The sequence below is a fragment of the Amphiura filiformis genome, chromosome 2 (genome assembly GCF_039555335.1).
Source record: "Amphiura filiformis chromosome 2, Afil_fr2py, whole genome shotgun sequence".
Lineage (NCBI taxonomy): Eukaryota > Metazoa > Echinodermata > Ophiuroidea > Amphilepidida > Amphiuridae > Amphiura > Amphiura filiformis.
Window position 1 is genome coordinate 75,466,407 of NC_092629.1, and position 23,648 is coordinate 75,490,054.

Here is a 23,648-nt window from a genome sequence, read left to right on the forward strand (position 1 = left end):
TACTCATACTTCACATGGCAGCTATTGCACTTACCCACTTCTGGCACTGAGCAGTCAATTTGGCATTTGAACATCAACAAACTTGTTTCAAACAAGCCCCATACTAAATAGGGACGGGTTTATGTAGCAATCAGTAACTATTGATGTGACGGGTCACATATTCTTTCAATTTAAAAAAAGGTGAGGAATGGCATCCTGGGCAAGTGGCAAGAAATGGTGAAGTACTTAATTCCAGCACACTCAATTGGTCATAACCTTCCTGGGCTGTCTGGCAGGAATTACTGTTATAAAAATTAAAATTGTTAATGACCAATTGAGTCAACATGATAACAATGGTGTTAATTGGGTGCTACTTATGGGTGCACACCACCAAATAGATTTCCTATTCATTTATGTGTTAAAAGGTATGGAGGAATTGATCGTTTTCTCATTGTTAACCCTCCTGGTTCATTCAAAACACCCTTTTACCTAATGTTTATGATATCTTCTACAATATAACCAACAAATATTGGGTAGGTAAGCAGCTCAATGGTTCTTACAATAAAAACACTGATTTTTTTACCAGCCATTTACCTTGGTGGTGTGATTTGGTGGTGTGGAATCTACAGGGTTAATTTTTTTTCTTAAAACCCCATTTTACATGATCTGCAGCCTTTCTCAACATATCTTGACCATTAAAAGCGAAATTATTCAAGTGTTTATGCCGACTCAAATTAATGCAGCATGTGTATTGCTAACCATGTGCTATCTACTGAAGATAGTAACATTAAGATATGATAATCAGGCAGTAGTCAAGCAGCAAACTAAATTCCGTGGCCTTTTTTTTTAAGACAATGTACCACCTATCCTAACATGTTGTTTGGGTCCCAAGTAACATATTTATGCATGTTTACAAAAATCCAGATGCAGCAGATGGCGGCCATCTTGTTTTTCAAAATGGCGGCCATTTGTTCAATAATTTTCCAATATATTTCAAACTGACCTTCCCATTGTGAATTTATTGATACAATAGCAATTGTTTTAGGCCTAGGATATTATTTATGACATGTATGTACTAATATTGACGATTTTGATATTCAAAATGGCCGCCAAATTCAACTTGTTTCCTCTATACATACAATGAGCATTATAAAATATAAGTTTAAGCAAGTAACATGTTAATTAATATACCAACAGATACACAAACTCCACTACACTGCAAATACACACCACACCACCCCCACCCACCCACCCCCACATTCAAATGCTTACCTATAATTCACTCTCTATGATAACATTTTATTTTAAAATAGTTCCTGAATTTAAAATCTGTAACTTCCACCTTAAATGTCTTCATGCCTCCTCATCTGGATATGATAATAATAATTATGTTCCCACTAAGTTTGATGTACCGGGCCAGCCCATACTCATACCCAACCCTTGCCTAATCTTTACCCCGATCACCCCTAACTTGGTATCTAACTCATAGGCCCTGTAGGCCTACCCTGTTAAACGTATCGTACTCTGATATCTATACCCAATAACATGTATCCCGTACTAGTACCCGAATGTCCTACCCTAATACCCTCCTCGGTTCACATAACCCTGTATTCTTGGTACCCCTAACCCCATCCCTGGCCAGTAGCACTACCCATCCCTGGGGCCCATAGACCCAGCCAAGGGACCCCTTAACACAACACCGGAACCCATAATCCACTGCCCAGTGGCCCATAACCTGATATGTTCTATAGCTAAATTTGATGTATTCGGACCAGCCCATAACCACACCCCTTGGCACCCTACCCATATCCTTATTACCCTAAGTCTCTTACTCCAGTACCCTTACACAGTCCTCAGTACCCCTAACGCCATCCCTGGGACTCCTAAAGCCAAACCTGAAACCCGAACTCCATCCCCAGTACCCCTAACCCTATTCCCGGGACACCTAACAACAACTATGGGACCTTTAACTCCATTCTTCCTAGAACCTCTAGTCTAATCCCATCTTTGGTACCGGTAACCCCACATCCGGTACCCTTAACCCCTTTCCTGGTACCCATTACGCAAGTTCCAACGCTGGACCCCTAGGCTAACTCCATCTCCATTACCCCTAACCTTATTCCCTGGGACCTCTAACACCAACTTTGGGACTTTTAAACTCCGTTCCTGGAACCTGGAATTCTCGCAAGACCCATACAGACCTGCCAACTGTCCCTCATTTTGAGGAACTGTCCCTCATTTTGGGTTTTCCAAAGTGAAAAAGAGGGACAGTACTGCTTTCTGAAAATTTCAGTGATGGCAAATTTAAATGTAAGAACAGAAGAAAATTATGCAAATGTCACTTTAAAATTTTGCTATAGCATTCTCTTTAGTCTATTGTGATAAATTTAGACCTGCAAAACCTTCCCTGAATTCTGAAAATATTGCACACCTCAAGTCTTTGAATTTGTCGGTACCTGGTTTGTGTACATGTACACAATTTTGGCCTCAATGTCTCTCTTTCTTACTGCGCTAGGTTGGCAGGTCTGCCCATAACCCGTCCCTGGGATCCTAATCCCACCTTTGGTACATGCAACCCCACAACCTGTTTACCCTTAACCAATGCCCGGCACCCTTACTCTGTTCTTGGTACCCATTTAATGGGCTACCCCAACCCTGGGACCCCTAATTCTATCACCATTACCCCTTCCCCTGTCCCCTGGAGCCTCTAACACCAACTATGGGACTTTTAACTCTATTCCTGGATCCCGTAGCTCCGTCCCGAGACCCATGACCCATCCCTGGGACCCTAATTTTTCAATTTAATTCAAGTTTATCTGTTTTCTTCTCAAATATATACAAATTATTATTAAATACAGATAATTAAATACATTATAAATTATATATCCCATCTTTGGCTCCTGTAACCCCACATTTGGTTGATTGGTTCCCCATATTCAATGCCTTTCACCCCCTTACCCTGTTCCTGGTACTCATATCCCTAACCCTTGGCCTCCATCCCCATTACCCTATTCCCGGGGACCTCTAACACAAACTAAGTGACCTTTAACTCAATTCATGGAACACCAAACTCTGTCCCTGAGACCCGGCCATGAAACATCCCTGGGACCCTAATACCATCTTGAACCTGTTGGCCCACATCTGGTTCACCATACCCAATGCCCAGTACCCTTATTCAGTTCCTGGTACCCATTTCTCCAACCCTGGTACCCTCACTCAATCCCCAGTCACCCATATCCTATCCCTTGGACCTCAAACACGCCTCACGATCATGCAACCCATTCCTGGACCCATGACCGGTCATCTCTGAAATCCTAGCCCCTTCACGGGACCCATAACCCACCCTGTCCTCAGTACCCCTAGCACTTCCTCAGTGCACCTAACGCTGTCCCCGGTACCCATAGGGCCATTATCCAAACCCTGGGACCCTTTACTCCATCCCAATACCCTCACCCTATCCAATATTTTTCAAATTGACCCTTCCCATTGTGAATTTATTGGTACAGTAGGCATTGTTTTAGGTGCCCTAACACCGACCATGGGACTCTCCCCATTCCTGGAACCCCTAACCTCATCCCCCCGAACCCCTAACCCTGTCATTGGTACCCCAAACCCCATTGCTGACACCCCTAATGTCACCCCTGGAACCTAGAACCTTCACCTGGATCCATAAACTATTGTCCCTGGGACCCACGGTACCCTTTACTAGTAGGCCTACTCTTTTATACCCCATCCCTGGTATCCCAACTCCATCCCTAGAAACCATTGAAAATTCCATCCCCCGGGACCCATAAACCATTTCTGTGACCACTCTGTACCTTTACCCTGTTCTCAATACCCCTCAATACCTCTCAATGTCTGGCCAATGCCATATCCCTGGGGGTCTTCCTGTTTGAAGGTGTACAGGAAGGTGCCACGGTTTTGGGGTACCTTTTTCAGCGATTTTGGTATATCGATGGGTGGGTTTTCAGTGGAGACCAGTGCAACCAACTGGGCACATTTGGGCAAAATTGTCCTTAAATGGTTCAATTTTTTTTGAAGAACCATGTACCCCCTGCTGCCATGTACTTATGGATGTAGTACTAGTAATACAGCCTGTAGCCCAAACTAGCACCACCAACTGTTCTTGTATAAAGGATACCCATTATGAGCCAAGAAAATGTTTTTGATACATTTTTTGTGGCACTTTAAAATAATAAACGAAATATACGGGGGTGGAGGGGGTGGGTAAGGGTGTGGGGTGGGGTGTGCATTTAGTATGGGATTTGTGTGTGTTATTATTTTAATATTCATGTCATGTGTCCAATCTCATATGTTACCAGATTGATGTAGGCTTGTTGTATGTTTGAAGGAAATAAATTGATTTCTGTGGCCATTTTGAATTTTTACGGCCATTTTGAATTTTTAAATCATTAATATTGGTGCTACTGCATGCCAACATTACAAAACTACTATAACAAGCCTAAAACAATCACTACTGTGCCAATAAAATCACATTGGGAAGGGGCAGTTTAACAAATATTGGAAATATTTTGCCAAAATGGGCGCCATTTTGAAAAACAAAATCTGGATTTGGATTTTGTAAACATTTTGTATAAATATGTTACTTGGGACCCAAACAACATGCTAGGATAGGTGGCACATTGTCTTCATCAAAAGGCCACAGGCCTTAAAAACTGGGTAGTTTGCTGTCCGACTACAGGGCCTAATTTTTTGCTTCTCAGCCTTTCAGATGTTTTTAATTGAGTCACAGAACACATATGTTAAAGTTGAAACAAAGATTAATATAGCCGTACCTATTGTCAAGTAGGCAAAGCGATAGTTCAGTGAGTTGGACTTACCCATAAAACACAGCATCACAGATGGTCACATACATGGTCATATCTGAACAAAAACAAAATTGAAATCAGACAGATTACTGCAACTGCATTAATTAAACCAAACTCAGTCATGTCTCAGAGTCAGTAACTAGTACCTAGCCTACTTGACAAAACCCCAATTTTTCAGGTTAGGCTTATAGGCCTTAATTAATATCTTGTGCAAGAAGAATGGTCTTGACTAGCTGATAAATAATTACATGTACTTGGGCATGGTAAGAATACTTTTCAGGTAAGCTTAAAGCCTTAATGTACGATTTCCTTCTAAATTTTAAATTTGAAGGAAATCTTTTAACTTTCAAAATTCAATCTGAAGCCATTTTTGAGCATAAATTTCCAAATCCCCTAGCCCCCCCCGCCCATGTAATGCAAATTGCAAATTAGCAAAAAGCTTACCCCAAAACAGACAAATCTGGTTATATACTATTCCACAATTTGTATTTTATCTTGCTCGGTGATCTAAATATAGTGCATCCCCACACAGTGTTTCTAGAGTATCTGTCATACATGTCAAATACAGGGTTAAAAATTTGCTTAAAACCCCATTTTACATGATCTTAACATATCTCGACCATTAAAAGTGAAATTATTCCAGTTTTAGTATTGATGCCGACTCAAATTAATGCAGCACGTGTATTGCTAACCATGTGCTATCTACTGAAGATAGCAACATTAAGATAATTATGATAATCAGGCAGGGCCTAATTTTTTGTTTCTCAGCCTTTCAGATATTTTTAATTGAGTCACAGAACAAATTGAAACAAACATTAATACAGCCATACCTATTGTTAAGTAGGCAAAGCAATAGTTCAGTGAGTTGAAACCCATGAAACACAGCATCCCCTTTTAATGGCTTTTCTTGTTTGCGGTGGTTTTCTTGTAAATAGTCAAAAATGCTTGTGGCTGAAAGCCTAAAATTTGGTTGTACATGATGTTTTGTTTGAAAAATTAATAAATGATCCCATCAAACAACCGTGGGTTATACATTCAAAACACCATGTTACCTAATGTTTATGATATGTTCTTCCATTAACCAACAAATATTGGGTAGGTAAGCAGCAGCTGCCAGCCTGATTTTTCGCAGTGACGTGTTGAAAAATATGTACATCCTGTCAATCTTACAGCACACTGATTATATGTAGTGACGTCATCTGGTGAAGAAGAACAAAAAACGTGCCTCAAATTTCATAATTGTAACAAATGTAATCTTTTTATGCTTAGATATTGAGAAAACCATCCACAAAGTACAGCTATCACAAAGATAGGCACATGAGCCTTCTTTTGAAACTTTTTTCCATTAAATCAATCCCGGTGTGGTTCTTAGATAGGCACATGAGCCTTCTTTTGAAACTTTTTTCCATTAAATCAATCCCGGTGTGGTTCTTACAATAAAAACACTGATTTTTTTTACCAGCCATTTACCTTTATGGTGTGATTTGGTGGTGTGGAATCTTATATTCCAGACAAGTGTCTGTGGCAGGTATGGATGTGCTGGATATACCTTGCCTTTCCTTGCCCAGGATCTGAGCAAGATTTAATCTGAGCCATTCCTCGCCTTTTTTAATATGCTACCTTGCCTTTTACCTTTTCTCGCCTAGCCTCGCCAAATATGAGCACTTTCTTGTCTTTGTGGGTTTCTAGTGTTTGGTCTGGCCGGGTCTGTAAGCTGTAGCCACTACAGTATTTACTCGTGGTGATGTTGCATTTTCAAAGAGGGGGCATTTATTAGGTCTTTTTCACAACGGTAATTCAAGAAAAAATAGGTAAGCTTAAAAATCACACCAAAATGACTAACTATATTTGGACTTCCGGTTGAAATGTTTCGGTTGACACAACTGATGGGGCATTGATGGGTGGGGGGTAAAAATAGTGTAAATACGGTCTATAATACGTTCAATATCTAGTTCAATAGCCGTTGAATGCAGGGGCTCAATAATGTTAAAATTGTACTGGATTTATTATACTGCAATAAGGCCAAAAAAAAAAAAGTTGTTTGTTTGTCCTCCACTGCCCGCTCCTCAGATCAAGGCCTGACCATTTTTTTTTTAATTTATTTTTTATAAAAATAAGTAAAAGTCAACATTTTTCAGATTTGGAGTATCTCTGGACCTAGCTAGAGCTAAATACTAAGATCTTTCATGGTTGAAAGTAAAAAAGCCCCCAAAACATTTTGTGTCTTCAATATGCAAAGTTATAACTTTTAGTGACTTCAAAATACATTGGATACTGAAATCATTAAAAGACTATGACATGAACACAAATTATAACTTTAACTGCATATTAAATACACAAAATGTTTTTTTTTTTTTCACCATGAATGATTGTAGCATTTAGCTCTAGCTAGGTCCAGGAATACGCCAAATCTGGAAGAAACAAAAAAATATCCGCCCGCCCACACGTCCTCTTTCAAAGCTGTGGAGGACAAACAAACATTTATTTTTTGGGGGCCTACCTAACAATTGATTTATGTTTTATACGCTAAATACTGGATAATCTGGCTCACTATAAACACGCACAAAGAGTAGTGAAGTAAAAATAGTCCTATAGTAAAATAATAAACTAAGCACAATTTTGATTTATCATTGCCCAAATCAATATAAAATTCAAATAACATGGTGAAGTTTTTAACATGGTGAAGTACATGATTTAGGCCTATAATTATGTCAACACTATTATAGTTGATTGTACGAACAACATAATTTTTTTCTAACTCCTTTTTTCTTTCATGGCAAGTTTCTTTGAGACGCTAATCAGAAATTCATAATATAAATCTTAATGACCAAATAGTCTTAATGACCTGCAATCGTCCCCTATTTGGGACAATGGTCGAGGCTCTTGTCGAGGTCCAATGACCTTTAACCTTTTCCCATCGCTCCAACATGATATGGAATCTAGATCAGTATCAGAGAGAGCACTGAGATTGCCCGGGGAGAGATTGCCCCCCCTGCATTACTGGCTTGCTTTTCAATTTCTTACCTCTGGAAACCTCAAGTCTGTAACTTGTGATCGATATACCGCCATTTCTATATACTTTCCTTCTACATTAAGGTTCTTCTAGCTGTAAAATCAAAAATACAAATTAACAAAGAATAATGAAGAATTAAATTACACTCCTGTGTAATAAAATAAGATTTATTCCTATTACTTGGCAATTAAAGCAATGTTCAACGGTTTTAGTCACAGGTTTTAAGAGCCTATGCATATGATCCTAGTCCCAATTCTGCTACGAAAAAGGAAATACTCCTGCTGATCCCTATACACTATACAGTCCAACCTCTTTTATCCGGCCATGATGGGACCAAGCATTGTTCGGATAAGTGAAAAATCCGGATAAGTGAATTACATGTAGGCCTAATTCTGCATTGACTGACCAAGTACTGAAATTGGGAAAACAAAAGATTGTTTCAACACTAATAGATATGTCATTCCTGGCATTCAGAGCATGGAATTAAGGTGTCAAATTATCAAAAACATGTTCTCTAGTGAAGATTTCTAAGCCGGATAACAGAGAGATCCGGATAAAAGAGGTCCAGATAAGAGAGGTTGGACTGTACTGATAAGTTGACAAGGATTTACAAGCATGTCCACTAATTCAACAATAGTTGTGTTCACATTTTGAGTTACACCCGGCGACAGGCGTAAAGTTACGCTAACATTGATAAAAATTCCACAAATTTTTTCGCTACGGTACTCCTACCGCGTGTCCACACCTAGCCTACTCCTAGCCAGGGTTTTCTTTAAGCATTTTGCTGAAGGGGTATTTTCAAATTTTTTTGACCCTTTCAATTGTGAATTTTTCCTCTGAAGGAGTCAAAAACATTGCCCAAGGGGTATTTTTATAATATTATTTTTGAAGACATTTTTAACAATATGTGTGTTTTTGGAGCCATAGGCGTAGATCCGGATTGGGGTGGTGGGGGGATCTCCCCCAATATTTTGCCAGGGGGATGGTCCATACAATCATCCCCCAATGTTGACGCCTGTATGTGGGTTTTGGGGCCAAATTAACCTCATATTTGGCCATTTTAGCCCCAAAAGTGCACATTTTTGCGCGCTTCTCGCGAATTTATTCCACTTTTGCACCATATTTCAACAGTTAAGCTTCAAAATGGCAAAATTTGTTGTACCATAAACTTATTCTTTCTCCATAAGGTGCTGGATTCACTATACTTCAAGACACCCCCGAGTCAAAAAAATCTACGCCACTGTTTGGAGCAGTGGCGGATCTAGAGCAGTCAGAAGGGGGTAGGGGCCATTGTAGAAGAAAATAATAATATTTAAAGATGCCCCTGAGAAGTAAGAAACTTTTGCAAAATGAAGACCTAATTGAAGCAATTTGGTGGATCATTTTGGCAATATAAATGTGTAAAATTTTATTTTAAAAAAGCCGAACATTTGTGAAATGAGCAGTCCATGGAGTCTTTCGTGGACGGCAAGTTTTCCCTATTATGGTAAGCCTATAAATTGTGTTAAACATAAATTGGCAAATGTCGAAAGCAGAAGTGAAAGTGGCCATTTGTTTATCAACTACGCAGGGTGATGTTCCCCCCTTAGAACTTGGAAAATTTTGCAAAATGAAGACCTAATTGAAGCGATTTGGTGGACCATATTACTGTGTAAAATTTAAATTTGAACAGTTGAAAAGCTGAAAATTGTGAAATGCCGGTCCATAAAGCCTTTCGTTGTCCTACATATCGGGAGTATAGGTCTTAAATGCCAAAAGCCGAGAATAAATACACAATATCAGGTGTTTCTCTATTCAATTCTTGCAATATCTGAACGCGTACGTTTTAAAGATTTTGTACGCATTGGACTTTGGAACTAGGGATTTGAAGGAGTCAGAAAAGTGCCTGAACGTGGATACGCGTGTTTTGTGCGTTAAAGAAAACCCTGCTCCTAGCACTACGCCGACCAGATCCACCAAGCATTCACTTCTGGTCGGTGTAAACATCGACTACCACTTTCAGTGTTTCTGTGACCTTTTTCAACCATGCATTATGTAATGTCTTAGTTCCAACCAACAAAAGGTGAAACTTACACCGGGTGTCAGGAGTAGCAGCGTTCACATTGCAACTTACACCTGGCGGAGGTTACACCCAGCTCGCTACTCCTGACTTTTGTCAGGAGTAAATCGTTGGAAGTACGCCTGGCGGAACTTACGCTGACCATCGTTCACACTGCCAGTACTCCTGGCAACGCTTACCGCTACTCCCAGCAACTTACGCGGGCCCCTGGGGTCACTCCCATTGTGGCCTGTACACCATCCGCGATAATGAAAACGCGTAAAAGGGTAGTTTTTTGTGGGTAAGCACAATAAGCGAGTAGCAAAATTGCAATTGCTAATACGCGGAAATGAAATTTAGGGTATGAAATTTGATGCAAGGAATAAAATCCCTGTTACGGTGTGAAAACACTTGTTTAGGTTATTGTTTTAGCCAAGGGTTAAATCCTTGTTTAGGGTGCTTAAATTCAAAAGTTGATTATCGCGGATGGTGTACAGGCCACAATGGGAGCCCCCCCCCCCCCGGCGCCGGCCAAGGTCCGCCGGGCGTACGTCCGACAACGTGAACACAACTAATAATCATCCTTTTCAGACTATTTACAAATTGACCTCAAATGACCTTTGACCTTAGTATATGTGACCTTGAATACCACCATTACATGCAAGCTCTCATATCGTTGCAATTGGATGTAAAGTGTAAACTATTCATTAGATACATGTACCAGATTTTTATTTTCAGCCTATTTACAAGTTGAATTGTCAGAACTAAACCAGATGAATTCTCGTGTCTTTCTTGTTCTTTACTCACATAACTGGGTATTAATCTTAGATCACAAAATTACTTCACAAGGGCAGTGGTTCAGCTCTTCTTCTTCTGCAGTGCAAAATGGGGCAATTTCTTTCTAGCCATGTTATATAAAACTGGTGAAAAACTGGTGAAACTTCGATGACAACATGATGGGTTTTTTTTCCTGAAAATTGTCCTTGCTATCTGCAGCCCGTAGCCAAATGTCTAAGGGCGCGCACCACCAACTTGCTAAATGTAAAACGTGTAAAAATCGGAATTTTTTATCTAACTTTATGAGTGCCTTTTTAATTAATTTATTTTTTAATCTTCCAAAATTTGAGAGCTTATAATTAGCAAAAAAATATTTGTCTTTTATAATTGTCACTGTGCGTGTCAACTTACGTTAAAGGAGGATTTCGTGATCCTAGCATCCTCTTTTTATGACATTTTGCAATAGATATCTACGAAAAAATTTCAGTTGCTTCCAATTTTGCGTTTGCGAGTTATGCATGATTTAGTGTATTATACTGCACTGCTCCATAGGCCACTGTTGTAATTTCGTTCTGGTATACCAGTCCGAAGGAAATTCAAATTTGGTGATATTTTGGCTAAACAAATTAATCTGCAAGAACTTTTTGGTACATATGGGGCTGTGCAATCCCCGGTGTACAATAATTATGATTTCCAAACGGCGTGCCAAAAATCGCTTGCCCCTCTCTCGCCTGCCAAAAATTGCTTGCCCCCCCTCTCGGCCTGCCAAAAATCTTTGCCCCCCCCCTTGCACATGCCAATTTGCAAACTTTAAATGGTCTATATACACATGTTGCGGCGTAGCGAGCAGGAAAATTTGCATATTTAAGCGTTTCCGTCAGACGGTTTCCCTACGGAGGCTACGCCTTTTTTAGAGCGTTTTATTTAAAAGGCCCCCAAGAACGCGTGCCAAAAATCTCTTGCCCCCTCTCAGCTTGCCAAAAATTGCTTGCCCCCTTCGACTGCTAAAAATTTCTTGCCCACCCAATTTTGCCCTCCCCAGGCCTTCATGTGCTTTACAGATTATTCCAATTGAATGAACACAGCCTGACATAGGCATAGCATGACAAATTTGTGCGTACACTGCGCGATATACGCCACCGTGTCACGACTGTTCATGCCTAACACGGACCCATCCATGCCAATGCACTCATGATTGGTTGGTATTGTATGGTATCCATTGTGCGCTCGACCGCTCATGTTGTAGTTTGAAATGCGCGATATAGGATGATGATCGCAGTTGCATTGTGTACAGCTGTTGAAAGCTGCATTCATTCAATAGAGGCTGTCAGTGTGACGTCATATGCCGCCATATTGTGGGTACACGCTGCGATTGTCCTTCGATCTCCATGTGTGATGATGCATGATAACAGTTGCATGGCAAGCTGCGCCCTGCGCGTAGTGTCCGATGCATTAACACGCGTATCATTTGTACCCACAAGATGGCGAAAGGCTGACAGCGCGCCTAATTCCCAATGTAAACAATAACATGAACAAGTGGAATAATTTGAGATATTTGACTTAATCTCAACTCCCTCAAACAAATAGCTTGCCAATTGCATCGGCACTAGCTTTGAAATTGAAGTTCAGCGTATGTTATGTTGGCTTATGCCCCCAGCATACTTTCCTGCCGCTTTGGCAAGCGGCAGGGCGTTTCAACCAATGACAAGCCTTGATTGTGATTGTGTCTGTTTGTCTGCAATGCGCGTGCGCCACGCCGCTCAGCGGCAGGGTAGTATGAAACCAGCTTTAGCGTGGTTTCTTGTGTGCACATAATTTTATGCGGCACATTGATCGCCCGCATAAAAAGTATGTACATGCACCAAGTAACGCTCTGTCCGGAACACGCGTAACTTCAAAGCTAGTGCCAGTGTCTCGAGGTAGATAGACTATAGATAGTGTCACGCATGCATGGTGAAACTAAAACCATGTCCATGAATGATGAAAACAATCAATATTATTTTGTATTTTATAGTATACTGTCATGACTGTACACACTGCACAGAATGTGCAGTTCATGTGTTACTGTAAATAGGCTAAAATATACAAGGTGTATACTTACTTTGCTTAAATCAAATCTGTTTTGTGCATCGACTGTCAGTACATGGTTACAGATTTGAAGTCGCCATGTCCGTACATACATGCATGGATGTACCCTGGAGATATTTTTGCCACTGAGCAGCAACTTCTGATTCAGAACGTGACGTCGAACGGATCTATCCAAATAACATGGCGGGTGCGGGTTGACTATTGTATACGTTCTTAATTGATTGAGGATTAAGCTGTTTAATTTGAAATGAATTCTAGATGCTTTTACAGCCATTGCATATGTTTAAAATTCTACAAAAAATGTTTACAAAAAATAAATTTCATAAATGATTGAAAAAAAAAAATGTTTGTACAAAACATAAAAATTAGGCCCCATGAAAATATTACGGCAGTACGGGGAATTTCGAAATCATCAATTTGGCGACACAAAATATCGGGAGTTATTGATAACAACATCATCCCAAAGACAGACAAATAATACTGTTTTATAATCAAATTTGATATTTTTGTGACATTTTTACACACAATTAGTATTTGCAGTCGCTCAAGTTAATATATTGTATCGTAGTTTCTGAATAATAAAGGCCACTTTTAATGATATCATCGAATTTCATATGAATGCCCTAAGTCGCCATCTATACTTTGAACGTAAATAGTATTTAATACGCATTTTCTAATAAAACATTCTTTCTCCCTAATTTCTTGAAAAAACCTTACAAATACAATATAAAATCTTCGAATATAATGACATTAGTTGGCAGAAGTAACATGACTGAAAAATAATAGAGATTACGTGAGATACACGGAAGTGAAAATTAGGGCGTATGCCTTAACTGCTAGTCAACTTACAAATCGCGAGTTGGGGCATTTTTGAATGCCCTAACTCGCTATTTATAATAATAGTAATAATAATAATAATAATAATAATAATAATAATAATAATAATAATAATAATAAAACGAGATTTTTAAAAGGCGCATTAATACACGCAAATGCGGCCTCTAAGCGCCAGAATACACTAAAATATAACGAACTGAATTGGCAAGAAAATACAAGCAATATAAACACATTAGGGGTGGTGCAATAATTATGTGTACCCCGGGGTGAATTCTCAAAATGGTCTGCCAAAATCGCTTGCCCCCCCTCTGGCCGTGCCAAAAATCTTTGCCCCCCCTTTCGACGTGCCAAAAACCTTTGCCCCCCTTTGATGTGCCAAAAATCTTTGCCCCCCCTACACATGCAAGATTTTGGGGAACCCGAATTTAAAACCTTAAATTGTCTTATCATATAGTGCGCAAGCGCAGCGAGCAGGAAATTTTGCATATTTGAACGTGTTCCTAACGTTTTCCTACGCCTTTTTAGGGCGTAATATAGAAACAGTGCCCAAAATATCTGTGCCAAAATTGCTTGCCCCCCCTTTGACCTGCCAAAATCGCTTGACCCCCTTTTGACCTGCCAAAAATGCTTGCCCCCCCTTTTGGCCTGCCAAAAATCTTTGCCCCCCTATAATTCACCCCCAGGGTACACATAATTATTGCACCACCCCTTATGAAACAATTTAAAACAGATATAAAACATATAAAAGTTTAAAAATAGAAACTTAATTTAAAAACAAAGATGAGAGAGACTCTAGAGCGACACGCCTTGATGAAGATTACAGAGCAAAAAACACAAAGCACCGCAAAAACCAGACAACAGGCGTGTCGCTCCCAAGTCCTCAATGGCAGAAACATTTCTCACTGCTCCAAGACATGAATGCAAAATAAGAAACTAACGACACTGGAATGCAAAGAGCGCAAACCAAAAGCAGACATGCTGTGGAGCAGAGAGAAAAAATCAGATTTGAAACAGAATAAAAACATGCATATTGCAGGCAAAAATATACACAATGATGAGCAACACGGGCGACATCATTATTTTAAGTAAAACAACGAGGCGAATTTTTCGCCAAAACTAATGATGTCGCCCGTGTTATAGGAGACGATAGATGCTCGACAGCGGCTAAAAACAATACCTTTATTCTTATTATTAAACACTTCAATTCAAATAGAAATATCATAAGTATTACAAATTCTAATCAAATTAAATCCTACATTTTACAAGGAACTACCTCTGACCTAGGGCTTAAAATCGATCAGTCACGTTGTTGCTTTGCGCCTCCGATTGGTTCAAATAGCGAGTACGCGTTGATGCACACGCGCTGGTCCGTGTCATATCGTGTCATATAGCTTCATATCACCCGGGTAAGAACCAATCAGATTGCAGGGACGTTCTCAAGTGTTGAAGAATATACAATATGGAAGTGGTATGTTTTAAGTGACAATCTGATTAAAAGTAACTTCCTGTTTTTGAGAGCACTTTGGGGACACTTTGACCTCTGACATATCGGGAAAATTGCTCTAATTATTATTCATTTATTTATTAATGTAATATTGTTATCATTGACAATATTTTCAATAATTAATCTATATCATATTCATATTTTTAAACATTTTTTATTCTAAAATAATATATAACCAATTTTCCCGATAGCTCAGAGGGCAAAGTGTCCCAAAACTGCAAAAAACTACAAAAACTGTCCCACAATATATTGCAATGCCGATTTGGCTTATTTTATGAAAGTATTGCTCCATGTATTCCTCATGCCACCAAGTCGTGGCCTCTTTGCATATTAAAATGACACAATTTTACATGTATCATACATCCGGTAAAACTTAATTATAACAGGTACAATATCTACCGTGAAAAGATCATTAGTCTGTTTGAAATATGGTGGGCACAAATGGAGAGGGCGTACTTTGATTTGAGTAATCCTTTTGTCAGCTGAGAAGCATACAAAAGATTGCCCAAACCAAACCAAAGTACGTCCTCTCCTTCTGTGCACGCCATATCTCAAAAGGCTAATCTCAGGTGCCATGAATGACGATGATGAAATTTAATTTGTCAATATTTTCAGGACATTCATTGACAATAGAAACCGTAACATCTGTATTATTGTCCTTTCGATGCTTCGCCAGTTCATAAAAAATATACTCCCCTTTGTAATGCGGATTCAATTGGGATAAAGTAATGTACCTTCATGTTTCTTTTTTCCCAAGTAGATCATAGCAGAATGACGCCAATAATGCCTGTGTCTTCATTAAATGTGTTACGATTCATGTCAATGATCATTAACGACTAATGACTCTAACTATCTATATGCTAATGGCAATGGCTAATGGGATGTTCCTTTTGAGCACAAATTACCTCTAGTTTATATTTGATTTGACTGGGCCAGGCAACCTTCTCGCTGTCAACGGCAAAACATACTAGACATAACTGTGGTCTAAGACCACGAACACAGCTATGTTGTGACCCCATAATGACCTTAAACCCCAAAATCTCAGAACACCCCATGGACATTGGCTAATGTCAATTCACTTGTGCACGTGGCATCACCCTACTATGTTATTTGCACCTGAAGAGCAGTAGCGTAGCCAGCGGGGCAGGGGGCACCCCGACACCTAAAATGGGGACGAAGAAGCGAGAAAACGGGGACGAGAAGAAGGGTAGAAAAGAAAGAAAGAAGGGAAGGAGAGGGAGAAAGAAGAGAAAGGGGAGAGGGAGAAAGAGAAGGAAAGGGGAAGGAGAGGGAAGGAGAGGGGAAAGAGTAGCATCACTCTGCTACATTATTTGTGGCAGAAGTATTGTGAAAGTATTTCGTTTTACACCGGAAGTGAGCCCCTGAATGACCTCTGACCCCAATAAAAATACCACATATACACTGGTTATCTGCAAATCATGTGCGAACTTACCGTTGCTGTCTTGTTTTTCTTAGCAAATACACATTTTTGAAGTTATTTCGTTTTATACCGGAAGGGAAACCTTAATGATCTTTGACCCATATAAAAATACCACATTAGGCCTATACCAAAAGTGATCCCTTAATAAGCTTTGACCCCAAATCTGGGTCCCACGCATGTGTGCAAGTGACGTCAGTGTCCCACGTAATTTGTGGGAGAAGAAGCATTTTAAAGGTTTTTCGTTTTATACCGGAAGTGACCCTTATTGACCTTTGACCCCAAATCTGTGTATACCCAACAGACATTGGGTAATTACAATATATGTGTCCAAGTGGCGTCACTGTCCCACGTAATTAATGGGAGAAAAATCATTTTGAGTTGAAATCACGTTTTTGACCCAAATGACCCCTGCGTGTCCTTTAACCCCACGAGTTTCATGTGACATGTAGGGGCACGGGCAATGATGGTTGTGACCAAGTTAAGTTAAAATCACTGTAAGCATGTTAGTGCTAGAGCAAATGTTATGGTTGACAGAAGAAAGAAAGAACTAAATTCGAGTATACAGATATGAAAAACCTAGCCGGGCAGTGCACGGTGTAACATGTGTTTGCACACGATAATCAACTTAGGGTGCCGAATTCGGCACTAAATACGGCGTGGATACTACCGTTTTAAATTACTCTGTATATTTGTATTTCATCTTCTCGAAAAACTACTTAACGAGAATCCAATCAGATTCACGTAACAATCTACGAATCTGAAGGCCTGGATGGTATTTTATGACACTGTGAATTCATCGTGTCATACTCGGGAGGGATAGACTTGATTGATTTGTGTACAGTGTCGGCAAAAAATGATCAACACTTGTTTAGGGTGTCAAAATTAGGCAAAACTTATTGGAGAAAGCGAACTGAAAACTTGCTTAAGGAGTCATTTTACTCACAGAGTGGTGCGGGGTGTTTGAAAATAAAAGTCACGCATGATTACACTTGCATATTTGAATGGGCCCCGGGTAGAAAGTAACATATGTTTGTAATTCAACGGTGCAAATACTTCTATATTAATGTTCCTTACATTCCTTCCGAATGGCGCGCCAAAGCTTATTTGCCTTCATCTTTTAGTTCTGTGTTCACGGAATTCCTTGCCCCTCCCATGGATGTGCAAAAACTTTTTCCTCCATATGCAAATGCTCCTATTTTTTTAATGGTTCAGGCAGCTGTTGTGTGTTGTGAGCACTGCGAACAGATCATTTTGCATAAGTGAACGTGTACATTATTGTATTGGGCTAATCCAGTTGAAATGCATACCCCACTTATTGAGGGCATTACGTACCTTAATCTTCCACACAAGGTGCGTAAATTTTAAATAGGGTTACCTGAATGGGTGACTCCATTTGAAATCTATACCCTCTGTGTGGGAGATTCATGTCTTCATAGAGGGTGTATTGATTTCAACTGGCATTTGTAAACTTGGATTTACAAATTAATCCCGTAACCATGATAACATTGTATAATAAACAGCCTGATAAATGATTATCTTTTAAAAACTATCATCAGTACCAGGATTTTTCTGGAGGGAAAAGGCGGGGGGAACTTGGGGCAAAAATTAGGGAAATCGAAAACTTTAGCCCTTTTGGCCTAAAAAGTTTCAAATTTTCAAAATTGAGGGAATGACCCATGCCCCACTGGCGCAGCCACTGGTACTATATTTTGTTTTCTTTTACCCAGATAATGTACTTTATTACGGATCAGCTTCTAACGATAAGTCATTGTGGAAGATAACTAGCCTAAACCTTGCAACTAGTGCCGAAGGTGTTTTGGTGCAATATTCTGGTCCAGTACCAACGGCTATTGCCCTTTATAATGGAGGCCTCATGTATACACGTAACCAGAAGGTGTATAAAGTTCCCAAAACTGGTGACGACCCGCAACCCTATACCGTTGGAAGAGGTTGGGGTGGTGGAACAGGCCTTAAAGATTGTGACAACATTTATGATGTTGCGGTGGATAATGGTATGTATACACAGAAACAAAATGGCTATTCCAGAAAATAAGTGCACACCCCCTATATATAGGGGAGTAACTTTTCAATAAAAATAAATGTCTGGATTTTCAAGTTTGCTTTCTAAAAACGACTGGAATTCCAGTTGCCAATGTTACTGCAAAAAGCTTGGAAGTCATTTATCATGCAATAAAATGCATGATAAATCACGGAATTTACCGAAATGAGCCTCTTTAATTGAGGATAACTGTTTTTCTGTTGGATATCGTCACCTTTGGACACTTTAAAAGTCTGGATTTCCAACAATCATTTGACTGGACAAAAAGCCCAGAAATTCGAACTCCTCTGCAGTCAGCTACCTGCACAACCGATTCTTTTGTTCTGCAAGGCTCACTCAGTCATTTAATGAGGCAATACAAACGATCGAAATTGGTGTTGAAATGAGCAAAATTTTGAGTTACACCTTTTCAGTGTAAAATTTTTTTCTCAGCCAAATGAAAAGCAATAATTTTCATTTTTTTTTTTTTTTTTTGGAAAAACTATAATGCTTGATACTGTTTTTTTTTTTTTTCCTGGTGTTAAACTTAGGCCTGAAATTCAGTCATTTAGTGTAAGATATTCGATTTTTATAGGCTTCAGCTCGGCCCGCGAGCTTTTTCTTGGATCAACCTTTTAGCTTTTCAAAGTAATATAGTTCGCTAATGAAGGATTTTCCCCAACTTTCTAAAGCACATCACCGTGAGCTATATATCATAGTTTTGTCAGAATTTCCGTTTTGATTTCACCATCTTTCACTGTCGGCTGATAAAATTTCTAAATCAACACGTGAAATCTAAAGACTAGTACTAGCATTGTGGATCGATATCCCTGGGTTTAATAGGAATACCGGCATGGCTATAGTGTTGCCAGAACTTCAATATAGCAAAGAAATTCCCAGACCTATAGCGCTCCTACTGATCATGTTTAACCAGAACACCCAATTGGGGATTTAATCGCTGGTCGGGCAATTTGCTTTCAATGAAAAATTGACCTGGATAACAACAAAGGAAATATCGACTATTTCTGCTGGTTGCTCTCGAGATAAAAGTACTCACCATTGCCTACTTTACTTAGTTTGACATTTTCGGAGACTGAATGGAAAAAGGGTAAAACAAAAACGGAAATTCTGACAAAACTATAACATATAGACCCACACGATGTGCTTTACAGAGGTGGGAAATATCTTTCTTTAGCAAACTATGTTAGTTTGAGACGCTAAAACATGAATTCCGTAAAAAGCTCGCAGGCGAATTCAAGGCCTATAAAATCAAAATATCACACTAAAAGACACAATTTGATGCTTAATTTTAACACCAGGATTTTAAAAAAATGTATATCCAAGCACCAAGTTTTTAACTGACATTACTGAAGAAAAAAAAAAAATATTGCTTTATATTTGACCGAGAAAATTAATTTCATAGCAAAAGGTGTATCTCTGAATTGTGCTGATTTTTACATGTATCGATCGACTTTTAGCGCGACTAAGCATTTCTAAAGAATTGGTTGTCCAGGCGGCAGACTGTCTGTTCGCCAACGAAGTGTTACGTGTAATCCGATTATCACTATGTCAACTGGATCACGCTTGTGAGTTCTGCACTACGATCGAAAAGATCACAGCACAAAGTCTATGATGGCATGTACTACCAATTCCAAAAGGTGCGTGATCCAGTTACCAAGGAGTTATGTAACCACTTCGCTAGCGAATAAGTGGTGTGCATCTAAACATCTCAAAAAAAGCAGTTACCACCCTTTAAATAATGGCCATTAAAAACGGACTATTGTATTACAAATCTGTAAAATGCGTTCAGAATTTATTTCTGCGCATTTTGACACCTCATTTGTAGTAATTGTCTAAATATTGACGTTACAGCGTACATTTAAATCAATGTTACCCAAGATTTGAAAGTTGCAGTAAATTCTATTGATTTGTATTCAGTATAATGGAAGGAAATCTGTGTAATGATATCTGAGTGTTTTTGTATTGTTGTAAGTGCAACTTTCAAATCTGGACCTCACTACATTAAATTGACCGGTGTTTTATTGTTTTCTGGGCTATCGTATGAAATGAGGTGTCAAAATGCGCAGAAATGAAATATGAACATGTAATATTGTGATGTGTCTGGATTATTGATTTTGAGATAGCCAATGATAGTATTCAACTTCCTTTGTATTTGCTTGTTCAGGCAGAACTTTAGCTAAAAGTCGATCGATACATGTTGAAATCAGCACAATTCAGAGATATACCTTTTTGCTATGAAATTAATTTTCTCGGTCAAATATAAAGCAATTTTTTTTACTTCAGAAATGTAAGTTAAAACTGTAGTGCTTGGATATACATTTTTTTATATCCTGGTGTTAAAATTTGGCATGATATTGTGTCTTTTAGTGTAAGATTTTTGATGTTATAGGCCTTAACTTCGCCTGCGAGCTTTCTTCGGAATTAATTTTTTAGCGTTTCAAACTTATAGTTTGCTAAAGAAAGACATTTCCCACCTCTGTAAGGCACATCGTGTTGGTCTATATCTGATATATTATAGTTTTGTTAGAATATCCGTGTTGATTTCACATTTTTTCACTTGCGACTGCCAAAATGTCCAACTCAGTACTTCATTTACAATATAACCAGCAGAACTAATCGATTTTCTATTGTGGCTTGCAAAATCATCCATCCATGGGTATATTCGCGAGTTGATTTTGACAAAATTGGTAGTCGGAATTGAAAAATGGTGCAATCAAAACAGAAATTCTGACAAAACAATGATATGTAGCTCACGGTGATGTGCGATAGAAAGTTGGGGAAAATCCTTCATTAGCGAACCAAATTAGTTTGAAAAGCTAAAAGTTTGATCCAAGAAAAGCTCGCGTGCCAAGTTGAAGCTTATCAAAATCGAAAATCTTACACTAAATGACTGAATTTCACGCCTAAGTTTAACACTGGGATTTGGAAAAAAATATAGTATCAAGCATTATAGTTGTTCATGACATTTACTGAAAAAATTAAAATTATTCCTTTTTTTTTGGCCGAGAAAATTAATTTTACATTGAAAAGGTGCAACTCATAATCGTGCTAATTTCAACACCAAACTCCCTCATTAAATGTCTGAGTGAGCCTTGTACAACAATAGAAATCGGTTGACTAGAGTTCTGTCTGTGTTCTAAGCAACAATAAATTGCCATATCTCTAGAACCATAAGTCTAATTATGATGGAATTTTCAGCAAAATAAAGATCTGAGAATGGCTTGTGTAATACAACCTAAAACTGTGAATTTTGATTGACATTAGATTCATTAAGCTTGATCGCATCACACGTAAGCTACTTGCTACATCGACATCGCTGTGCGGAGTTCGGCTATAGATGCTATAAAAAGATCGAAACCAAAAAGTAACAAATACATTAACTAAATTAATGTAAATTTCAATATTCCACGAGCAATCTAAAACAAACAAAAAACCATGAAATAAAATCTCAATGAAGATGTGTAAAGGAAATCCAAAGTCTTTTTCACTCAAAAAATTAGCAAATTTGGGGGAAAAAAAAGGTTTGCAAAGACATTCATAGTAAACATGCACCGATGTAACTGCAAGGCAATTTAAAGCCATAATATATGATTTGCTTCACAGCGACGCCCTCAATTTTACACGGATTTCTACTTTTTGCATAATTATAATGCCCAGTGGTATACTAAAATACCATGTAAAAGACTAAGCCTGAAGTGCTTTAATAATAGTAAAATTTAACTTTTTGTATTAAAACCGGGTCGACCCGGTTTTATTCAGAGTTCCACGATCGAGTACTTGCTAACATGTGCCGTGGATGTCAGCTTGTATGTACGCACATCGAGCGCGATGCTCCGTGCAGTTACATGTAATACGATCGGCGAGCGTAGTACACACATTGTTGGAATGAATCGCAATTTTCTTCGTTATACCTCATTTGTTTGGCTCGAAATTAAAAGGGGATAATGTGATCAGTGAAAACAAACGTTTAAATAAGAATCTATTCTTTATGCAAATCACACATTATTGCTTTAATTTAAAGCGCATGTTAACCTCTTTCATTTGATACCACATTTACTACTATAGCACTAGTACCGTAATAATTTTAAAGTTCTGAGTATTTTTCATATTTTGGATCATGTCCGTTTTTGCTTGGAATTGCCCATATATAGGAAGGTTTTCCTGCCCAAAGACGATATGAGTTACTTGTAGGCTTATTCGAAGCTATACTAGGGCTAATGGAATTTATGTTATTTTTTCAGCTGCAGCTTAGTGTTGATGGCCAGGCTTTCCTCAGTGCGACTATCGCATGTCTTAAAGATGTAAAATATATTGGAGATGCAACAGGATCTGGTCACCACGAAGCCGACTGGAATATCTGTGGATTGTAAAGCCAGTAATTCATTGGCTATACTGATGTACCCAGAATGACAGTGTTAATTATTATTAAAATATTAGGTTAAGGTTACTTAATGAATAAATTCATTTCTATTTCACTTTCAACTTAGATATATTTAATTCACTATCAATAAATGTATGTTGGAATCATAATTAGCAAATTGATTTTATCCCAAAATTAGTTCGTTAGTAAACTGATGGGTGACTCCTATGGAGGGCTCGATGTTCAATAATTAGAAAAGTTTTTCGATTAAAAATTCAAGTTTTTCGTCGATAAACTTGGTTTATCAGTCGAAAAACTTGTTTTTTTAAATAAAAAAACACACCAAGTTTTTTACCAATAAACTTAGTTTTTCAATTGAAAATCCTGGTTTCTGGACATTGCGCGCTGATAATTCCAAGTTTTTCGATCGAAAATCCAAGTATAAATTATTCAGTTAATAAACGAAGTTTGATACAGATTCGTCAAACTTGAATTAACGACTCGCAATGACCAGTAATTCGAATAACCAAGTTTTTTTTTCAAAACGAAAGACTTGGATTTTTAATTGAAAAACTTGATTTATCTGCGAAAAGCTTGGGTGAATTTTCGAATTCCTGGACATTTAGCCTTCCATAGACTCCACAAATCTTTAGAAGTACCGTAATAGTTCACCTAAAGTTTGGTAGTGACACCTACCGTAGCAGTTCACCTAAAGTTTGGTAG

The 23,648-nt window shown here is 38.6% G+C and overlaps 1 protein-coding gene across 3 annotated transcripts in view; it reads left to right on the forward strand.

The window, feature by feature from the left end:
• Positions 1–23,244, forward strand: part of LOC140146618 (uncharacterized) — a 97,875-nt gene extending 74,631 nt beyond the window's left edge. For all 3 annotated transcript variants that reach the window (XM_072168487.1, XM_072168486.1, XM_072168488.1), the window contains exons 6-7: positions 18,234–18,518; positions 22,807–23,244. In XM_072168487.1, the coding sequence (XP_072024588.1) occupies positions 18,234–18,518; positions 22,807–22,817 (296 nt within the window). In that variant the 3' untranslated portion in view covers positions 22,818–23,244. The remainder of the gene's footprint in view (positions 1–18,233; positions 18,519–22,806) is intronic.
• Positions 23,245–23,648: the final 404 nt, after the last annotated feature.